The sequence below is a fragment of the Cricetulus griseus genome, assembly GCF_003668045.3.
Source record: "Cricetulus griseus strain 17A/GY chromosome 1 unlocalized genomic scaffold, alternate assembly CriGri-PICRH-1.0 chr1_1, whole genome shotgun sequence".
In the NCBI taxonomy this organism is placed as follows: domain Eukaryota; kingdom Metazoa; phylum Chordata; class Mammalia; order Rodentia; family Cricetidae; genus Cricetulus; species Cricetulus griseus.
The window spans coordinates 70,191,783-70,210,331 of NW_023276807.1; the positions used below are offsets into that span (position 1 = coordinate 70,191,783).

At 41.2% G+C, this 18,549-nt stretch overlaps 1 protein-coding gene across 1 annotated transcript in view; it reads right to left on the minus strand.

The window, feature by feature from the left end:
• Myo16 (myosin XVI) overlaps positions 1–18,549 on the minus strand; it is a 319,471-nt gene that overhangs the window by 232,097 nt on the left and 68,825 nt on the right. Inside the window, exons 5-8 of the mRNA XM_027387882.2 lie at positions 13,655–13,779; positions 8,268–8,393; positions 4,111–4,186; positions 2,589–2,742 (exon numbers count right to left, since the gene is read on the minus strand). Coding sequence (XP_027243683.1) covers positions 2,589–2,742; positions 4,111–4,186; positions 8,268–8,393; positions 13,655–13,779 — 481 coding nt within the window. The remainder of the gene's footprint in view (positions 1–2,588; positions 2,743–4,110; positions 4,187–8,267; positions 8,394–13,654; positions 13,780–18,549) is intronic.

Below are 18,549 nucleotides of genomic sequence, written 5' to 3' on the forward strand. Positions count from 1 at the left end.
GATGTGCTGGTTAGAAATCAATTGGCACAGGTATGTGAGTCTATTTCAGGGTTCTCCCAAGTGTTGTGTTGATATAATACTGTATTGACTTGATTGATGCCCTGTCTCAGTAATCCTCAGTATTAACTCACATGAGACATCCAACTTTGTTTGCCTTTAAAAAAATTTTTTTTGGCTCTTCAGTACCCTTAGCACTTTCATGTGAAATTTGGAATCTGTGTCAATTTTCACAGAAATGCCTGTCGGGATTTTGATGAATGTGTTTCACTGATGATTGGATATGAAGAGAATTTTCAACACTAGCAGAGTTGAATTTTGTCATTCTGAAGAACTCTCAACTGGTCTATTCTGATATTTGCTCATTTCTTTCACCAGCCTTCTAAAGCTCTCATGACTGAGCCCTCCCAAATGACTCTCCCCATTTGGGTCAGCACAACCCAAGTTTTGTGCTGTCGTCAGTGAGTTTTTTAATTTGACACAGTCATTGACTGTTAGTTAATATAAAAATATAAAGATTTGTGTATTAACCTTAATGGGGGAGGTACATATATTAGGAGGACCTCTCTAATAATAACAGAGTCTCACTGTTTTGCCATCCGTACCCATGTCCTGTCTCCATGCCACACTTCTGAGCATGAGCACCCTTCTCCTTGTCATCATGAAGCACTTTCATTAGCTCCCCAGAAAGAGCTTCTCTGAGGGTAATAGAACCAGGTCCATCTCTCCTCACTGCCTCAGTCCTGAATGAAGGCTTTGCAGCCAGCTTGTCTATCCTGGCACTGCTTCTCCACAAGGCTAATGCGTAGTGGTTTTCTGCACTTTCTCATTATTCTTCAACAACCAAGATTTACTTTGAGTGCAAAAAAGAAAATATTGGTAAAAGAATATTGGTGAGAGTCAGAAGAAACAGAACTGAAATACTATGTTTTCTAAGAGAAGCCTTCCCTGAGGCCAACCTCCACAACACAAGGATAATAAAAGCAAGGCCAGTCAGGTCACACAAATTTGCTTCCATATATATATATATATATATATATATATATATATATATATATCCTCACAGTAGAAATGACCAGATAAAATATGTCACAACCCAAAATTACAAAAATAAATGTGAAAAGTGCTCATATGTTAACTTCACCCTGGCCCATCTATCTACCATTTTCTCACAGAAAGAAAATGTAATTAAACCTCATTTTTAATCATGTAGAACAAAACAAGCCATTGATTATTCTGTTCATAACAAGATAATCCATTGTTTAGTCAATAATATAAAAAACCATTCAAGGCACCAGTTAGAAATGCACAATCTGTTTCATCTTTAAAATAAAAAAAGCACAAAAAACAAACTATAGACAGGGCAAAGATGTGTGTTCACCTACACTAGATGATCTTGTTTATCCTTTTGAGAATTTCTTTTTTATTGACTAATTTTATTTTTAGACAATTTCATACATGCACTTAGAGCATTCTGTTGTTCTCTCTCACACCTTCTACTCTCCTCCACCCTTGTCATATCCTGTCTTCATTGAAGAACCCCTTCCCACCCTCATGTCTTCTTGTCGTGTTATGTGACTCAGTGATATATATGGCCATGGTCTAGACCACTGTGTTGGAGCCTGGATGAGCCCACTCTTTGGTACATCACTGAGGACAATGGCTTTTCCTCCTCCATATTCCATGAGTTGTCAATTGTTCTCGTTTGGTTAGGGTCCCATGATTCCTTCTGTCATACATGCTGGACTGTTGATGCCCCAATCATGTTTACGTTTTGCTCTCTATATATTAGAATGGCATAACACAATGCAAAGGTAAAGTGGATCAGTCACTGTCACAGATACCCCCCTTTTAATCACACTTCCACCTTTTCAAGAAAACTCTTTATCCATGAGAAGTTTGTTCCTATTGGCCCCTCTCTCCAGCCATGGTTAAATGTTAGGTGTGATTTCTGCTTTTCATATCCAGGGAACTTAATGTGCCGAGAACTAAGGTGTTCAAAGTGAAAATGATGATAATATTATGAGTTCAAAGGACACTTGTACCCCAGTAAACTAATTAGACTGAGCTGCCTCTTAGCAGCCACACTTTACTTTTTCAGACCTTGAATGCAATGGCAGTTTTCACTCCACCACTCAACATTTCTAAGCATTACCTTTTTTTGGGGGGGGGGGCGGAAGGTGGTGTGGGATTGTTACATTTATGTTTAGGAGAAAAATAAGATATATTTGCATTTATTACTCCAGGATAGTTCACCCTTATGATAATCACTGGAAAGCTTGCATTAAGTTTGACTGAAATCTAGAAGAATATTTAGCACACCAGCTTTCGTTCAGAGCCAAGGGAAAGTATCAGTTCAATCCTGTAGTGATGTCTTGAGGCCACACTAATTTCTTTAGTTATGCTCATTGTGGGCAATTGACTTTTATGATAAATGTGCTGACAAACATCTACAATATTTACAACATTTTAAGTTGATAGACGGACGCTTCTGTCTATGCAATGGTGGGTAAGAAGAGAGGAGAAAAGGAAGCAGCCAGCCTCCAGAGGATTGTCCAGCCACTGCAACCCAATGGGACGAAAGTACTTACAGCTTACTGGAAAGATGTGGGAGGTCGTGAAGGATCTCATCGTACAGCTCCTCCTGTACTAAGGTAGGGACAGATGGAGACTCTTTCATCTTTTCTTCCCAGGCAATCTCGGCTTTCAGAAGCATTTCTTCAATAAACTCAGAGGCAGCAACATCTATAAGACACAGTGAGGATGTCGTACAGGGCAGTGACATCTAAAGACACAGTGAGGATGTCATACAGGGCAGTGACATCTAAAGACACAGTGAGGATGTCATACAGGGCAGTGGCATCTACAAGACACAGTGAGGATGTCAAACAGGGCAGTGACATCTAAAGACACAGTGGATGTCATACAGGTCAGTGATATCTTCAAGACACAGTGAGATGTCAGACAAAGGCAGTGGCATCTAAAGACACAGCGAGGATGTCATACAAGGCAGTCATACAAGACATACAGCAAAAGTTTAGGGTTGAGATAAAATCTCAGCCCTGACATTTTCCAAGACTGTCCTGTCATCTATGAGGGATGTATTTAATTACACATGAAATAAACATAAAGAGAATATACAGTAGATGGTGATGGATAAATAAAAAGTCAGAGGAAAGTTGAACTTGAAAGGGTATGTGTGTACACTTCACAGGGCTGGGGTTACAAATACCATACCACACACCAGCCACTTTTTAAATTCTTGTGATTTGGTATAAAGAGCTAAATTAACTAAAATCAATTTCAGTTCATTATAAGATGATCAGACTCTCTTTCACATTAGCTTAACTCTAAAGTTTGAGGGTACCAAGGAATGCATCCTCATGTTGTTAGATCTTTGTTTATTTTAGCAGACACAATAGAACAATCAACAGTAAGCAGTGACATTTAACTCCAATAAAATATGAGTTAGAGGAAGTCCCTCACCCTGGTTTACACTTTCTCCTAAAAGTGTTTAGAAGGAGAGTTGAAATGTGAAGGGCTTTTATATTTTTCTACGTGAGACATTTCTCTGTTACTTTGAATTTTCCTATTAATATGGTACAATTTGCAATGACAAAGTAGCAGTAGTTAAATTTTAAAAGCTACAGAACTAAGACCATTGAATGTAGGAACATATTAGTAGCAGAAAAGCTTATAGAAATCTTCAGAAGTATTTAGACTTCTGAAATGGTTATGTCAAGAGTTTGGGGACCTAAGTGAGCACCAGACTATTGACTTCTGTTTCTTTAAGTCTAAATATTCACACAGAAAATCATGACTATAATAAGTATTAGAATAAGTGAATAGCTAGCAATAGAGTAACAAGTTACAATCAAATAGATTTTTGGAATGTCATGGGGTGATTTGTGTGTGTGGCCCAATGGATAAAAGCTCTGTGAAAGGAAGGTGACGGTTTCACCTACTGCTATCACCCTCCCACAACACAGAGGAGGTGAACCCTGCTGGGGCTGTGGGTACCCTGGTGTCCACTCACATTTGTTACTGCACCAGTGATGGGTGAATAGTGTCCATGTCAAAAGAAGAAGAGGCTCCCAGCATGCTCCAACCTACCTGATGGCTTCTCCCCATTGCAGTTCACAAGGTGGGGGTTCGCCTGATGTGACAGAAGGAGTTTCACCAGGGTCGTCTGCAGCATAAAGACAATTTCAGTCAGAACTGCCATGCAGTGTCCATCAATAAGTACACAGGATACTGAGAACACATCCGCAAATGCCAAGGATGCCTAGGACCCATCAGCAAATACCCAGGGCTAAAGAGCATTGCTAAACATCCCAGGTGCTGAGGACCGTTAGCAAATATCTAGGAAACACCAATAAGTACCCAGGGTAATGAAGACCTTCAGTGAGTACCCAGGGTACTGAGGATTGTCAGTGAGTACCCAGGGCACTGGGACCATCAGTGAGTACACCCAGGGTAATGAAGACCACCAGTGAGTACCCAAGGTAATGAGGACCACCAGTGAGTACCCAGGGTAATGAGGATCACCAGTGAGTGCTCAGGGTAATGAAGATCCTCAGTGAGTACCCAGGGCACTGAGGACCATCAGTGAGTACCCAGGGCACCAATTCATCAGGAATCTCTGAGGATATTGTGGGCCATCAGTAAGTGCTCATGGCTGCTGCTCTTGCAAGGTACCTGGCATGGCAGGAGATTGAGGATAGCATTCTTCTTGGCACTCTTTCTATCCCAAGGCTCTTCTCTGAATACACCATGCAATCAAACTATTTCACACTTTATATATTAGGAAAAATTTTAGCAAGCAGGGTTTAACTTCTGAAAAGGGCATTTTATACATTTAACATTCCTTTGCTGATGTTTCGTGGAGAGACCATTTACTGTTAGGTGTTTTGCTTCAGTTTTTATTCACTTTCACCATTTAGCTTGTTGGAACCACACATGTGTCACCATGCTGCACATGGCATTAAAAACCAATAGTCGTATTGCACAGACAGGGAAACACACTCACACCCATAAGACAGAAGGGTCAGAGGCAGGGGCGAAGTTCAGTGGTTGAGCACTTGTCTAGTATAGTTGAGATGGGTTCAATTCCCAGTACCACAGCTAAAGTGTTAGAGAGTGATTAGTAAATGCAGAGAAACTATATAAAATGTGTGAAAAGCATCTGTGGTCCTACATAACACCAAAATACATTCATTAAACAAAAGCTGCTGTTTTCTACTTTATTTATTATTAGGTGTGGGGGGTGGGTGGGTACATGAGTGTGGTGGTCAGAGGACAACATTTGGGAGTCAGTTCTCTCCTTCCACTTGAGTTCTAGGAATCAAATTCATGCCGTCAGACCTGCATGGAAAGCATTTTACCTACTGAGCTATCTAGCTGACCCAGCCAACTTTTAAAAGAATGTCATTAAGTACATCTTTGTGCATTTCTCTAACCTGACCGCACTTTCCAGCACTGATCACCATTATGGGTTTACATCTAATTGTCACTACCCTTCTTTATATGATTAGTAAGTACAGCCAGAAGCCTTCCTAGGCACCACATTGCACAGTCTGAGTGTGACCTGGGAAATTAAATCCTGCTGTGCGTGTTTCTACCCTTACTCGTGGCTTCTCTGTACATCCAAGTTGTTAGGATTCACTAATATTCACTTATTTTCCTGCTTCTGTGAAACCACATCAAAAGACTATAACATGCCTGCCTTTTTCTAAGTTAATTAAAGCATAATTAAACGTTAACCACCCTTATTCAATGTTTCCAGGCTCAGGCAGAGATGATCCCAGTCTATACTGTCCACACTTCTCTGGTACTCTGGTCCTCTGACCACCCACCAGAATCTCACATTGAGCTCTGTCTTTTAGTCTTTCTCTAGTCTATTTCTCCAGACATCTTCCACAACCCAGTCCCAAGGGCTTAGAGGCCACATCTTCAGATATGTCCACAGAGATCACCCCAATCTTGATATCAACTGCCTGCATTAGTTACCATTGTGTCCCTATAACCAATATCTGAGTAAAGAAACCTAGAGAAGGGAAGATTCCTTGGGCTCATGGTTTCCGGGCTACAGTCCAGGGTGGGCTCTGCTCCATGGGCTTGGGCAGAGTATCATGCTCCACCAGAAACATGTGATGATCAGGACACAGGGAAGACACTTAGACAATAAATGTTGAAAAGGAACACTCTTCTTCTCGCTCCGTTTTCTAGTGACCCATTTCCTCCAACTAGGAATCATATTCCAAAGATTCCACATCCTCCCATTAGTGCTACCAGTCTCAAAGCATAGCTTGTGGGGTACATTTCATAGTCAATGTATAGTGACAGGCAGTGAATGAATTCTCAGTTGGTTCCTGCCTACATCAAGATGTCTTGAATCTTTTTTTACAATTTAAATTCTCCATTAACTCATGAGGGAGCATAAGACATAGCTCTCAAATGATTTGTAGCAGTAACTGACAGGAGTGGTGACAACATTTCACTAATATTAGAAACCTCCTCCTCCATGAGGAGCTATTGGTAGTTCGTGATTGCCAGAGTGTGGGGGAGGGGCATTTTCATCAGTGGTGTATTCACTGGTAAGTTCTTGAGTTCCAGTAAATAAACTCCACCCATTCTCCTGTAAGCAACGAATTAACACACATTAATTAATATTGAGCAACCCTAAGAAAATTAGAAATGAGGGCAAGAGAGGAGAAGAAGGGATGAATGTCATTAAAATACATCTTTTACATGGGCGAAATTACAAAGAACATCTGGTTCTAGAATGTAACAACTGTTGTTAAAGTCTTACTAGCAATAAATATGAAAAAGCAAGTTTTCTGTACGAAGAGATTTAAGCTTAATTGCTGACTTTAAAATGGTTTGGAGTAAGATCATACCCAGAATGTCTTAGAAACTGAGCAGCAACTGTACAATGCAATTGCTGAAATTCTTGAAAGCATTTGCACGCCCAGCAGCCAACGAAACACACTTCTCTGGAAAGGTGTTTTAAATGAGAACATTGTTTTCCTTTTCAACATTTATTGTAGAAAAAAATCATTCATTCAAAAGCACTGTTGACATATGCTCTTCATATACAGTTCCAACAAGGAAGCATGTGTGAATAAACAGAGTATATAGGTAGAACTGCCATGTGTGTGAGTAAATGGAGTAGATGGGTAGAGCTGCCATGTGTGATAGGTGGGTAGAACAGCCCTGTGTGTGTAAATGAACTAGGTGGGTAGAACCACCAGCAACTGAAGTCCTTTGCCTCAGGCTCTAGCACCTGAGAGTTTCACTAGACCACAAGGTGTCAGGTCAGAGTCTTAGGTCATCACCGACAGTCAAGACTGCATGCCTAGTTCAGCAGCAAGCAGGTACATGCTGGGTGAGCAGCCTGCTCCCTTCCATGGTACTGTGCTTCCTTAGAAAATTAATTGTCAGCCCTTCCTGGGGTGGTGGTGATCAATTAACTGCAAACAATATGTTCCGGGGCCACTTCTGGAAGGAGTCAAACCTGGAAGTCTAGTTCTTTGTTGAAATGTCACAATTTGGTATACAACACAAGAAGGTAACCATTCTGTTTTATCCCCTTTCCCATTCTTTTTGACTGGACTTAAGTCACAGAGTAGCATTTCCCAATAGTTCATCAATTTGCTCCTGGAGTTGGAACAGGTGGCTAAGCCACATGAGGTGAAGATGTGCCTGTGCCAAACATTTCTGCTGCCACTATACTCCACCCAAGTGTGTAGATCCAAGCAGCTATGGACTGAACCCTCAGAAAGTCTGAGTGGAAACAAATTTTTTATCATCGAAGGTGCTTCTCTTGTGTAATTGGCCACAGCAGCACACAAATGTAGTTAATTCAACATCATTTATTCATTAAAATGAAGTGCAATTTGCAGAGAAAATGGGACATAAAAATGTAATTTGACTTTAGATTTACTAACTGTAAAAAACAAACTGAACACTCAGAGACTTGCATAATTGGCTCACCAGCATTGCAGTATGAAAACAGCATTAACCCTACTCTGAGTGTTTGTCCAGCCAGTTCAGCTGTGATGTGCAATCTTAAAGGAGAGTGAAGATTCATGTGCCCTTGGGAAAGCAAATATTTTTCCTTATTAAATTATGTGTATACTAGGATGATACCATTGGGAGTCAAATTATATAATGATTAGCATATAAATTGGAAGCCAATAAAAGTTAAATATGAAGTTTGTTTTTAATTGTTAATCATATTTCAAAAAGGATGTGGGAAACCACATTACCTGGCCATACTTGGCTGCCAAATGCAGGGGCGTCCAGTACCCATCATCCACTCGATTGAGGTCACCACCGTGCTCCAGGATAAGTGCCACCACCTCCTTGTAGCCACTTGCGCATGCCATGTGTAGCTGAAACATGGGCATGTTTGTTAGTCTACCATTGTAAAAAAGTAGTCTCACCAACACTATTTGTTCAATAGTGTAGACAGAGCTGTTTAATTAACCATTGGATCTAAAACATGATGGTATAAAAATTAAAAAAAAACAGGTAAGTAATTTTATTAATTTTGCATAAGTTGTGAATAAATCAGTTTTCACTTTTTCTTTGCATTTCTTTCAAAATATTCTAGTGATGACTTATGCAAAATTAATAAAATTACTTACCTTTTTTTGTCTGACTGTGTGCACTTTCCCAGGTAATCCCACTCCTCCCTGAGCTCCTTCCACAGTCATCAGAGCTGCTAAAAGTGCACACCCACCAACCCTATGGTTAATGCCTCCTGCCCTCCTGTCAAAGATTTGCTAGCTCCAACACTCAAGAACTGTCCCTGGTGCTGAACAGGGTGACTCAAAAGCAAACACAGAAACAGGAAATGTGCTGCAGGTATTCTGGGGGCTCCTGAAGTATTGGTGAATTTTTATTGTCTGTCCCAGGCAAACTGTCTCTCATAGGTATAAGTTAGCACTGAGAGGTTCCATATGTGAGTAAGATAGAATGATTCAGGAGTCTTTTGAATGGTCAATATCATTTTAGGAAAAGCCAACCATCTGTATACACCACCACTTCAGCATCTCTTTGAAGCAGAAGTAACCAGAAGTCCAGAGGCATATAGATGGGGTACAGCAAAAACAGCCTAAGCAGATAGCTCCAATAGATTTTGGTCGCAGTCATGGAAAGAGCTAGAAGCCCAGAACCCAGGGCTAAAACAGCCACTGCAGGGATGACAGATAAAGTGTTGGGGCTATTTCTGGTGCCACCTTAGTTAAAATGAAACCAATTTAGTTACAAGGTAGACTGAAGGCCTCTGGCCAAGGCTCCCTCTGGGTGACACGGAGTGGAACTTTAAGAAGGTTACATAGATGTTCAGAGCAATGCACAGTACTATCTACAAGCCCTGTCACCAAGGTTATACAGACTGTACTGGAGTACTGTTCTCTCCAGCCGTGAGTCTTCCCTAGTAGTTCAACCTACCTCAAAATTAAAGGGAACACTAGAAGTGACACAGTCCCTGGAGATTTCATTTCTAATACAATTGCTATCTACACTCCCATCTGGGTATCAGAGGATCTGTTGCTGCATCTCTGGCTGTCTGAAACTAGGGATCACTCTCAGGACACCCTGATACTGCCTGCTCCTGCCTCACATCACATCTGTTTAAAACTTGAAGCCCCTTTCCACTGATTTGGTCTCTTTAAGGTTTGTGACTCCTGCCATTTTAAAGGAGCATGATATACAAGATTGATACATGTTCATGAAAGTAGTGTTAACAATCAATGAAAGATCAATCTTTGAGAAATTGATTCATTCATTTAGTAGCCTGTGGGCTCAATACAGGCTTCAAGACCTTCTACCTGGCGTCTCAATTCTTCCACATCTACAGGGTGAGATGAACAAAGGGTTTTACTTTCTCAATGATCACTAAAGATATGAGTGTGTGTGTGAGAGACAGAGGGGGTGTAGGAAGGGGAGAGGTAGTGGGACAGGGAGAGGGAGAGAGAACATATGCACTAATTTCAGAATATTTCTCCAACAACATGGTTTTGTTGTTGTTGTTGTTGTTTAGATAAAATTTCATTCACCCCACACTGGCCTTGAACTTGCTGTGTAGTCAAGGAATCTGAACTCTTGCTCTTCCTTCCAGCACTTTCCGCATGTCCAGTTTATGCAGTGATAGCTATGGAACTGAGCTTTGTGTAGACCAGGTAAGTCTCTACCAACTGAGTACTTGGTTTTCTTTGTAATTATGCATGCCTCTATTTCTACTACATTTACAATATGATCCTGAGAAAGGAGCCCATGGGTGACTCCAGATGGCTGCCAGAGGTGATTATGGCAGAGATCGGAGTTTCAGTCACCTTGCAGGACCAGACATTTTAAACCCTAAATTGAAGCTGTGTGTGAAGTGAACACTGTTCCATAGAGTAGACAAGGCTGTCAAGAAGGAAAAGATAACCCAGCATTGCTGAAATAAAATGGTGGTGGAGAAGGAAGGGCTGGGAAGATAGCTTAGTTGGTAAAGTGCTTGTCATACAAGCACGAGGACATGAGTTCAAATCCCAGAATCCACATAAAAAGCCAGCAGTGGAGGAACACCCCTAAATGACACTCTGAGGAAATAGCCAGCCCAGCCAAATCAGTGAGTTCCAGGTTCCGTAGAGACCACATCTCAAAAGTAAATAAACAAAGTGGAGACTAGTGTTGACCTTTGGCCTCTTCACAAACACAGAAAGGGAGGCAAAATAACAGCACATGACATTTGCATCTCTGGATATTTACCATCCAATCAAGGAAGTAGGCATATCTCAGTAGCCAGATATGATATCGAACATCTGCCTAAAATACAGTGCTTTTTCTCTGGCTTTTAGAAACTGTTTGTTTGCTTTATCCTACCCTGGTTTGGTTTTATTTTATATTAATCACAATAACAGTAGTAATTATTATTATTATTACTATCACTTGATATGCCTTTTTGTATTCTAATGAGAGGGAGAGAGAGAGAGAGAGAGAGAGAGAGAGAGAGAGAGAGAGAGAGAGAGAGAGAGAGGTGTGGATTTGGGTGGCAAAGTGGGCGGGAACCACCTGGGGACACTTAGGGAGGAGAACCACAATCATAATACAGTGTATGAAAAAAATCTATTTTCAATTAAAAAAACCTCCACAACCAGTAACAATCAATAAAACAAACAACACCAAAAATAGAGAAGGAATTTTTGCTTTAGAAATAAGGGTTTACGACCAAACTAGACTCCCTTAATATAGGTGACAATAGTGTGATTGGGACAATATATGAGTCCACTGGCAGTGGGTCCAAGATCTAACTCTAATGCACAAACTAACTTAGTGGAGTCCATTCTATATGGAGAGATACCTTGCCCAGCCTAAACACAGGGGTGTGGGGGTGGAGAGTTGCTTTGGCCCTGCCTCAACTAGATGATGGGACAGACTTAGACTTCCTAGTGGAGGCCTTACCCTCTCCATGGAGCAGATGGAAGAGAAGAGAAGAGTTGGGGGAGCCGGAGGAGAGGAGGGAGGGGAAACTGGGATTGGAATATAAAAAATAAATTAATAGAAAAGCAATATAGGGCTAGTGATTACAGTGAGATTTTCAAGGAAAATGTATGCACTCGAACTGAAAACTTGGTTTTCATATTCTGTGGAACACGGTGTTTACAAACGTGTGAGGCCTGGAGAGATGATCAGCAAATAAGAACGTTTACTGATCTTGCAAATAAATATGTTTACTGCTCCTGCACAGGGCTTGGGTTTGGATTCCAGCACCCACACTGCTCTCATCTGCCTGTAACTCCAGATCCAAGGGATCTGACGCCCTCTTCTGCCCTCCACAGTCACTGCATGCACACATTTCACACAAACATCTCACACATACACATAAAAACCGTCTTTAAAAACCGTCACTAGTTTCTGAAGTATTATCTAATTTTTATGAAGAATATTCATCTAAATTAATAGACAATTTTTAAAGGCCCACATTGGCTATTCTGCTCAACATTCTAATAAAGGAGTGCTAGCAAATCATTGCGACTGAATGTTTTGTCAAAAGTTTGATCGTCGGCGCACAATCATGTAACTGTGAGGAAATATGCTTCACTTTGAGCCACAAATGGCATTCCAATCCAGTATAAGAAATCGATCTGTAGACAAAGGTGTTTTCTCTTCATGATGTCTAACAATAGACAGAAAAGCACTACATACCTCACACAACAATACCTCCCAGCAAGGACAAGCATCAACAAACAGATCCCACTCAGACTCCGGAATTGCACCAGACAGCCCCCCATTAGCTGCCATGATTTCCTTGACAGCTTCCTAGACTTTTGTCCAGTGCTACTGTCTTGTTCAAAGCTCACAGATGGCACCCAGGAGATTCAGTTATTACAGAAAACCATTTATACCTTTTGTGCTCTCTGTACAATAAGAAGCAAACTCACAAAGAACAGCAAAACTGAAGGGATTGCTGTACATGGGTTTGCATGCATTCTTTCTGCAGATTGTTATCTGGGTCTTAACTGAGATTGGAGCAGGTGCCTGTACTGTGATTTTTCAAAAATTGAGTTGCAATATTGCCTAGTGCATTGTGCAGGCTCTATTGTGCTTCTGTTATGTGGAGATTTGTCTACTCAGTGCAATAAGTGAATCATCAATTCGCCACTCGAGTCAGCCTTTGGCCACCAACTGGCGTTCAGAAGACCACATCCAAGGTGACTAAGCCCAGGAGTCACCTCACAGCCTGCCCTCAGGTGCCAGCTCCTTTTCTCCTCCAGCTGTACTGTCTGCTCTCCTTCCTGGACTCCGATCTCCTCACCTCTATTTCTGACTCAAACCCTCTCTCCTTGTGGGTGGAACTGATGATTTCACCACTGTCAACACTGTTACTGTGCTCCAAAAATTCTTTTTCGAACTCAGGATTCCAGATTCCAATATTCAACTTAACCAATGCCTCTTAGGAGATGACCAAGAGCCCCACTCCACCCCCAATTGATCTCACCTTCCTTGCTCCAACCCCTTTTAGGTGGCTACCATTTCTATTTGTCCGATGCCTACTCCATCACGTGGATAGGATGATTGGAGAACTTGTGACTCCTTCTAAAGTCTCCTCCATGAGTAAAACAAAACGATATGGCTAGGAAGTAGGTGCTGGGAACTGAACCCCAGTTCTCTCAAGAGCAGTGAGTACCCCTCTAGGCCATGACACCTCTTCAGCACCATGATCACTTTATTGTTAAGTTACTGGGCTGTTTCTGATCCCAATAATGTAACAAAAGTTTTCTTGAACTTATAAAGTGAATTATTTAAAAAAGCAACCCACAGTTTGTTTCATTTAGAACCAAAATTAAAGTTTTTTTTTTAAAGTTCTGCCTCAAAAGTCACATTGACAAAGTAACACAGAAAATTTGAAAGAGTGGGATATGTAGCAATGGTTGAAGAAAATGTATCAACTTGTATGAATTGGCCCTCTCTGGGCCATGGTATAAATATTCAGTATTTTCTTCTCTATTTATTTGTGCTTTCTAAGCTATCTTCAAAGAGCATATGTGTATTGTTTTATGATGAAACACCCATTTGAACAGTAAATTGTATCCAATTACATGTTTTATAACCAACCTCAGCTCTCTATGTAAATGATTTCTAGGCATGTGTATACACTTACCAGCGTCACTCCATCATCATTTTTCTCATTGACGTCTCCTCCTGAAGATAAGAAGTGCCTGACATCCGTTAGCATGCTCATGGGTCTCTGAAGCTTTATCTGGCGCAGTGAGTTGAGGTCCACCCCTGAGAGAAGAAGACTGATTAGCTCCAAGGCAGAAGCTGGGGTTCAGGACAAGGTAGTCTTTCAATACACTCCCTTCAGAGTCCTCTTCCCCTTCCAACTCTCCTTCTCTACTCAAGACTTGTTTCTCATTGAATGCATCCTATTGCAGTAATTATGTAATTATAGCCTGCCTGGCAAAGATTAAGATTCGACTGGCCATTTTCCCAAACATGATGGGGTGTTTGTACCTGGTAGGCTGTTCAAGAATATCTAAGTTACTAAACTAATATAGTTAATGTGCTGGTATAAATTGCCCACACACACTATTCAAAAGTATCTTCAAACACTTAAGTCAATTAGATTGAAAGAAGATGCAAAGCCATGGTTTTTGTTTGCTTAGAGTTTCTCACAGAAATACTTGCTCATAAATACAGTGAGGTGTCCTGGACAAGCAAAGTTACTTCTTCCAAAAAACCAGCAGCCTATGAACAAAGTCTAAAACTCACAGCAATACTCTACATATGCGAACTTAAGAATTATGACAAATATGACAAACAGCACTGGTGTTGGCATTAGGGGTGTGCTTCAAATCAGATTTGGGGATTCTTTGTTAGGACCCTGACACTTTTCTCTATAAGTAAATTTATTTCAGTATAAATGTTTAAAGAGGCTGCTCCAGCTGAACAGGGCAGGGATATTCATGTTGGGATAGACAACCGATACCAAGTGCAACACTAGCATCCTTGGCTGACGATGTTGGCTCATGCATCAGACACAGGTCCCTTACTTCAGCTCACAGCTTTTATCAGCATTTATTTCCTGAGATTTCTGAGTAGCACATTTCTAGAGTAACCCATCTTCTCATTTATAGATTTCTTGTTTCTACCACTGCTTCCTAGACATAGACCTTTCCTGGGGTGACTGATGCTTCTGATAAGTCAACATGAGATGTATTCACTTTCTAGTTCAATTTATGAGAAAGGTGTCTGGGCTCCATAACCCTCAGCCATTTGAACAATAAGATTACAAAGAGGCATTGGTTCCTCTTCCAGTTTCCAAATAGAGGTGAAGAAAACAATAATTCTAGTGATGATGGTGGGGAAAGTGGTAGTGGCAATGATGAGTATGGTAGTGGTGATGACGGTAGTGATTTTGATGGTAGTGATGATGGCGATGGTAATAGTGATAGCAGTGATGATGATGATAGTGAGATATTTCCTACTTTTAAGTGTCTGCTATGAACTAGCCATTGTCATAAACATAGTTTATGTCTCATTGAGTCCTTACTGCAAACATCCAAGGATAGCACCCTACTGTGGATCCAAGCACTGTTTCTGCAGTGAGACATTCAAAATGTACAGTCTGAGATTTACGTTCTTAGGCCAACTTTTGAGAAAGTCATTTTTCCTTCAGCATTCTCAGTCACTTGGGTAACAACAAATTCCAAGGGATTGAGGTTACAGCTCACAGTTTTAAGGTATGTCCCGGGGCAGAGGCCATGACAAGTACATTTTCTATAAGTATGTGGTAAGCAAGGCCATTTACACTTCCCCTTTCGTTAGTGGGCTCCCCATATCTGTTCCTCAAAAGCTTGCCTCTAAACTGAAATGCCAAAATGCCCAGAAGTCTGTCATCTGGGTTTTACATCTGTGCATGAAATGTCTCTTTGTGTCCATGTAGGCAGGCTAACTTGTTCTCTGCCTCCACATTGGAATTTGAAAGAACAGGCTGACAGATGTTGTTTTATCAATTACTGTGCTGAATTAGCACATTGTTCACACAGAAGAGTACTTGCTTTCTAGTAAGAACTCATGAAAGTGAGCTCTGATAGCTAGCCAACTCTGGTGAAGCACAGAGCTGTGTCAACAAAAACCCAGACCTGAGGCACCCTGGCTGTGTGTCACCTTCCAGTCGCCACACAACCATGCCTAATGCTGGAAGAACCAACAGACTTCTTTTTGTAATGGGAGATTTGAGATCTGTGAGAAACAACTAAAACTGTCTCTTCACTCTCATTTGTAGGATTATGGAATTTGTCATGTAATTTAATTTCTGAAATTGCTCCATGGACATTAGCACTGAGGTTCGCAGAGGAAGCAATGGGAAACCTCTAAGGTACCCCTACTTGGTGAAATTCCACAATGCTGTTGTGCTTGCTGAAGTGTGCATTTCTAGGAAACATCTCTCAATACCTAATTAAAACTAAATAATAAATGTAGAACACTGCAAAGATGAAAGACAGGTTATAACACGGAGGTATGTTTCCCCTCTTTGAAGGCAGTCTACACTCAACACAGTAAGGCAAGCGAACTATTTCTTGTCCCTGTTACCAAGATACCACAGGGGAATATTTTGACATTATATTGATTTGAATCAATTTTGAATCAAATCTGGTGCCAACTAAAGTGTGATTTTTAGATTTTTGTTATAATTTTAGGAAAGAAGTCTCTTTTTGCTAAGCCAAATACAACAGAAATTCTATCTCTTCATGCCAACCAAGTGTCTTTAACTGCTTCTGGATAGACCAGCCAAGATGGAAGAGCTCCTTCCCACCACCCATAAACCAAGTCAGGGCTGGAGAGTGGGCTCACCCTCCAGTCTCCCTTGTTTATTATTAAACAAAACCTAGTTTTATGTTCATAGCATTTTCTGGAAGAAATAAGCCTAAGGATTTTTTTATATTTATTATTTGGAAGGAATCTGGTTTTTCTTTAAATTTAAGAATTAAGGAAAATCTGTTACCCCAAACTCACAAGTTTTATGACACTGAAGTTATTGCTTGGTGATCTTCGCTGATTATGGAGAGCGTGAGTCACTGGAATTGTGTTAATACTTTAAGTCAGTCTTAATCTGTCTAATTTTGCTCAACTGCTTTTCCAAAAGACATGCAGTTTTGGTGGAAACTCAACCTCCTTTGTATGAGGCTGAGTTATGTGGGTGGTGTCACAGTGTGTGCTGCAGCTGAACTGTCCCTGTAAGTGTCCCTGAGCTCAAGAGGACTTTGCACTACCTTTCTTCCACACTGCTCCAAATGCTCTGCCTCTGTATACACTACTCAGATGAACCCATGTGGTTCTCAGGGAATCCCAGCCCCTCACCTAATGTTTGCATAAGTATCCCGTCTGTGAAGCCTTCTGCAGCGGCCTCAGGAAGAATTAAGTCTTCCCTCCTTAGCAGGCTTTTGAGGTAGTCACACACCAACCTCCGGAGTCTGAGGGATCTGCACACCCTTGTTTTTATTCTCTAGGACATCTCTGCATCATCACTTGAGTAGGCATAAAAAATAAATTTGCCCTCAACAAAACTGAAGTAACAAGCAAGCAGACCTCAAGAGACACTTGCAGTTCAATGACATGCCACAACATGCTTTTAGCATGTGCATTCTTAGCTCACAGAACTTTAAGTTAGCTTATTGGGTCTCCACCATAAGCTTCCTAAGAAACTGAGGGAGGCTGCTGAGCTGGGCAGTCAAATCTCTAACAGTGATGTCAGTAAAAAGAAACTGTGAGGAACTGTTGCTCCCACCTAGCCCTGTCCTGGCACCTGAACAGCAGGCAGCTGGGGACTGTCTCATGACGACTGGAATGTGCTCCACCTCAACTATGTGGGGTTCTGAAAGAGCCAGTGCCAGAAGAGGAACTTGAGTAAACTTCTTTAAACAAAAGAAAGGCACAAGGTATTGCTTTTCTGTTTATGTTTAGAGGGACGTCCTCTAAAGGAAGAATGGGGAGGGACAAGCCTGGTGTACAGAGACCAGGCTTGGAAGCTATGCACAAAGACCAGGGTTTTAACTAAGGCAGAAACAGTGTGATTGGTGAATGTATGCAAATTCTAGAGGTGTCAAGGAAGCAGGTGTCATAAGACTTTGTGACTACACAAGAAGGACTGGCAAGAATAAAATGAGATTCAGATGCATGTGTTCTCATTGTAATGGTAAATAAGGACCACAGAGTGAGAGTAATTAATATCTCTCACATGGAGCAAGATATTTCAAACCCTCTGGCATCCAACTCAAGATGCACAGGAAACTAACATACGGGATTGAAGGTGTCAGAGGCCATTTGAGCCACAGCAATGATCTTGGGAGCAGGCAAAGCAAGCAAAGTTCACCTAGTACCCATGTCACCCCATCCCAGACAAAACCCAGAGACAGTTAACATGTGGGGAGCTGGGAATATGAGTGTGGCCCCACGAGATGTCACAGGAGGAAGGTCCAAGAAGAGAGAGGAAAGTATGGAAAGAGCACTTCAGGGAAGACTTTGCCAGTGTGGCCACATCATGCAAGGTCACAGAAAGATGAGTTCAAAGAACAGAGAAAAGAATCCTGGAAATAAACATTAGGAAGCCAGGGAAACTATTACAGGGGCATCTTAGTGGGTAGAAGGTTGAGCACTGGATGACTGAGGGACAGGTTAGACAAGCAACCAGCTCCTAAAAGGGTGGAAGGAAAAGGGAAAGTAGGTGAAGTATGAAGAAAAAAGATAAATGTTGATGATGAAGATGGATACATAGATAGATGATGGATGGATGGATTGATAGCTGATGGATCTACCTATACATATGTATGTAAATGTATATACAGACATACATGTATACATAGGTGGCCGGATGAATGAATGCTTAGATAGGAAGGTGGAAGAATACATATATACTTGCAAGTATGGATACAGACATGGGTAGCTAAATAAACGGGTAGAAAAATAGATATTGCACACACACACATACACACACACACACACACACACACACACACACATATACACACACACCACACACACCACACACACACA